This window comes from Halyomorpha halys, unplaced genomic scaffold, assembly GCF_000696795.3.
Source record: "Halyomorpha halys isolate HHAL.00 unplaced genomic scaffold, Hhal_1.1 Scaffold708.1, whole genome shotgun sequence".
In the NCBI taxonomy this organism is placed as follows: domain Eukaryota; kingdom Metazoa; phylum Arthropoda; class Insecta; order Hemiptera; family Pentatomidae; genus Halyomorpha; species Halyomorpha halys.
Genome location: NW_027113783.1, coordinates 242,203 through 246,231, shown reverse-complemented (window position 1 = coordinate 246,231; position 4,029 = coordinate 242,203). Strand labels below are relative to the sequence as shown.

Sequence of the window (4,029 nt, the reverse complement as noted above, 5' to 3'; positions counted from 1 at the left end):
GGCATATCTTACGGATCCGTCGGTGTCAATACAATAGACCTCCTCAAATATTTTTAATTCCACATATCCTATATGTAATTTGTTTTTTATTTACTAAATTTTATTTTATTATTATTATTTTTATGAGTACTATTGTCATCATTTACATTTTTTTTTCTCGTTTATCTTTCGTCTGTATATATAGTATTAATGAATATTTTGAATGTTTATACTTATGGCCTCTAATTTTGGCAGATTGCATGATTATTAAAAATAAACAAAAACTTCTGAATACATAATTTGTTTAATTTCCTATGGATGTACACAATTACACAAAATATTGAATTGAATCATAAATGATAAAAAATTTGATAATTAGATTAATATTTGTATAATTACAAATTTGTTTGTATAATATTCCTTTTCAATTTTATGTTTCTCTGAATGTTGGTGTTATCTCTTTTGTTCTATAGCCCTGATGAAGACCAGAAACTCAGGTCGAAACGTTGGCATAAAATAAATAAATATTGTTTTGTTTATTTATGTTGTTCTATGCTGACCGCACCCCCCGAGAAACTTTTCCAATCCATTAATTAATATAAAAATGAAAATACGAAGATTAAAAAGAAAATAGTGGGGATGCAATACGAATTTATGTGCTTGGTCGATTTTTTTGTTGTTAAAAGAAAGCTCCCTATATATAAGGAATAATAATTGTTGATGGGATCAGAATGAAATATGGAATCCATGATTGTAACTCATTAATCCCAATAATGACCTTGACTACGGATGACAATGTCGGTTAATTTCCAAAGATGGCTGTTGCGTGATGCGTGTTGCATGGAAGGTACAATCGAATATTGTAATTGAGGCAATCTCGTAATCTAAATACATCACCTGACAACTGAGGACATTTATAACGAGTTAGGTTTAGTTATTTAATATTCTCAATGGAGAAGTGTTGTATTTTTATGGAACAGAACACTTACGTATTAAAGAAACATTCATTTAATAAGGTTATTAAGTCTACGTGCAATTTTTGATTATCAATAATGGATTAGATTAATTATTTTTTATTTATGATTGTTTGAGAGTGGTTTAGTTTATTATAAACGATCACAATTTTAATCCTTCTTTTTCTCTCAACTTTTTATTCTTTATAATTCTCCAACGTTTTGGCCCTCAGGCCATTTTCAAAGATACAACCTACAAAAATTTTTTTGTTTTTACATAACAATTACATTATTTCCAAACAATTTCAACAATAATAATTTCTTTGGCCATACCTTCAATTCTGATGTAATTTTTTTTAAAAAAACCCCAAAGAAATCAGTATGTAGTTTGAAGGAAATAATGTAATTGTTATGTAAAAACCAAAAAAAAATTGTAGGTTGTATCCTTGAAAATGGCCTGAGGATCGAAACGTTGGAGAATTATAAAGAATAAAAAGTTGAGAGAAAAAGAAGGATCAAAATTGTGTTAATTTATAATAAAAAAAATATAGAAATGGATTATGTTTTACTCCCCTTTATCCCAAACGTCGAATTTCACAATACCCTGCTATATCTCTGTAATTGAATTGTACAGAATCGTCGACGATAAGCGATACTGAGAGAATTATAAAATATTCAGTAAATATAACTCACCAATGTCCCTTGGAAGATGTGGTTGCTTCTGCAACCAGCATTGGAGTCTTTCAATGTCTGCCTGGACATGTACTTCCCTCAAGTGGCTGCTTGTATCAGTCATGTCGAATCTGTTTATAATATACATTTCTATTTTATTTATACTTAATACTTCCATATTTCGTTGTATTACAATTTAAATATTAAGAAATCTTAATGAGGTGTATTATAGTTGGCCTTAGATTGATGAGGAGTTGGTCAGTAAAAGTTATTTATTTATGCCGACGTTTCGACCTGAATTTCAGGCTTTCTTCAGGGTTGATAATATAAATGAGATAACAACCTCAATTCAGAGAAAAATAATAAACAAGAAATATGTCCGAGGTTGTTTGTTATTATTTTATTTTATTGAAGGCCTGAAATTCAGGTCGAAACTTCAGCAGAAATAAATAAGTTCTACCCATTTGTGTATCTTAATTGATCGCATCCCCGACCATCTTTTCATTAACAAATCTTATTTTTAAAATATTTTTATAGTATGAGTGTTGGTTGTGTTTATCCTTTTTTTTTTTTAAATTAAATATCACTTTAATTTCTTTCAAAGTTAGAAAATCGGGTGGAGTAGCTATGATCTTAATCTGTTATGTAAATTTATATTTTTTATTTCTTATTTCTGATACTTTGAAGATAACAGAAAGTCCCACTTGCAATGATTATTTTAAATAAAAATTAAGGACTTAAAGTTGCAACGATGAATTATAGACTTCAATCCAATATTAACAATAAATATTGTAAATTGAAATATTACATAGATTAGAATAGTTGTAAACCGTTAAAGTTTGGTCAAAAATATTATTTGAAACTGGCTAAATTAAATAAAATAACTAAATTTTCAATTTGGTTTTAGATTCGTATTTCTAAAATTTGAAGAAACCTTTCGAATAAAGAACCAACAAGTGTAAAGAAAATAATGTATAGGGAAATGGTTGAAATAATCATAACAATAATTAATATACTTCTTTATTTGATTCACTATTATTATTTAATTAGTCCAGTTTATTTACATTAATGTAGGATCAATTATATTTTTATTTATTTAGTTTTTTGTGTGCCTTGTTTTTTTCATTCGATCGATTGACTGACAAGAAAAAGAACACGAAACAGTAATATTTATAGGATTTATCGCATATAAATCAATTGTCAAAAAAATAAAAGAGGAACAATTATAAATAACCTTTACACGGTGTGCTTTACGAAATAATCTATATCAATCTGAAATAATACTTTTAAAAGAACTATATTCAAACATATATGCATGTATATCAAATGCTTAGTTACCTAGAAACACAATTTGTCAGATACTGCCTCACAAGTACGTCTTAAACAACTCTCTGACACTGACTAAAAATGAAACTGAGTTTTTCTCACATTTATAGATACTTATTGTCTTGAATTAGAAATTACATTAATGTACCTGTTGTTAGATCTCATTAAAGAAATTACTTAGATCCTTCGTCAGGGTTCGTTGAGCGAAAGTTAAAAATAATGCTAGTATTGATACATACTACTAGGTCATGTATTTTTATTTTCTTCATTATTATAAGCTCTTTATTAATTTAGTCTATAGGTCCCTCCTATTCCTAGCCACAATAGCCAAAGAGTTTCCTTCTCTTTGAACTATCTCATCTCACCATCTTGTAATTGGTCTTCCACTCCATCTCTTGTGTATCCGTGGTATCCACTCTGTTGCAATTGTGGAACATCATCTCCTATCAAGTATGGAAAAATGACCAACCTACCTCCATTTCAATTGATGTGCTTCTTTTGATAGACTTTCAACTTTAATTCTAGGCTGTACTTTTCTGTTCCCGATGCAGAATTTCCTTTAGACGCCTATTATATTTCTTGAAAATTTCAGTTGTGTCCTGGCTATTTCTTCATAATTGTATTCTGTAGCAGATCATGTCAGAGATCCATATAAAATTACAGGATATACACATATTTTCAATACCTTTGCCTTTAATACTATAGCCAGCTGACTTTTAAAAATGTATTTCACGCAGCTGTATTTTTCCATGTTCATCCTTCTATTTATTTCATCTTTAAATGAGATGAATTGTCTTGAGTAAATATATTGTTCGATAGAACTGATTTCTCGCTACTGACCTCTCCCTTCAGTGAATTGATCACCATCTTTCTTTTATCGATGTTAATATACAACCCCATGGATTCACACTGCTGAAGGAGTTCACTGACCATTTTGTCTCAGTTAATGAATCGGTGAAAATAACTATGTCGTATGGAAACCTCAAATTCGATAACTTGTATCCGTTTATAGTTATACCATTTTCTTCTCAGTTCAGTTTGTTGAATACATAATTTAGTAGGCAGTTGAATAAAATTAAGAGTAGTTGATACACCTGTT

At 29.0% G+C, this 4,029-nt stretch overlaps 1 protein-coding gene across 1 annotated transcript in view; it reads right to left on the bottom strand.

Annotated features, from left to right (window-relative positions):
• LOC106685514 (alpha-tocopherol transfer protein) overlaps window positions 1–2,983 on the bottom strand; it is a 12,939-nt gene extending 9,956 nt beyond the window's left edge. The window contains exons 1-2 of the mRNA XM_014428229.3: window positions 2,943–2,983; window positions 1,626–1,735 (exon numbers count right to left, since the gene is read on the bottom strand). Coding sequence (XP_014283715.1) covers window positions 1,626–1,728 — 103 coding nt within the window. The 5' untranslated portion in view covers window positions 1,729–1,735; window positions 2,943–2,983. The remainder of the gene's footprint in view (window positions 1–1,625; window positions 1,736–2,942) is intronic.
• Between the last annotated feature and the right edge of the window lie 1,046 nt (window positions 2,984–4,029).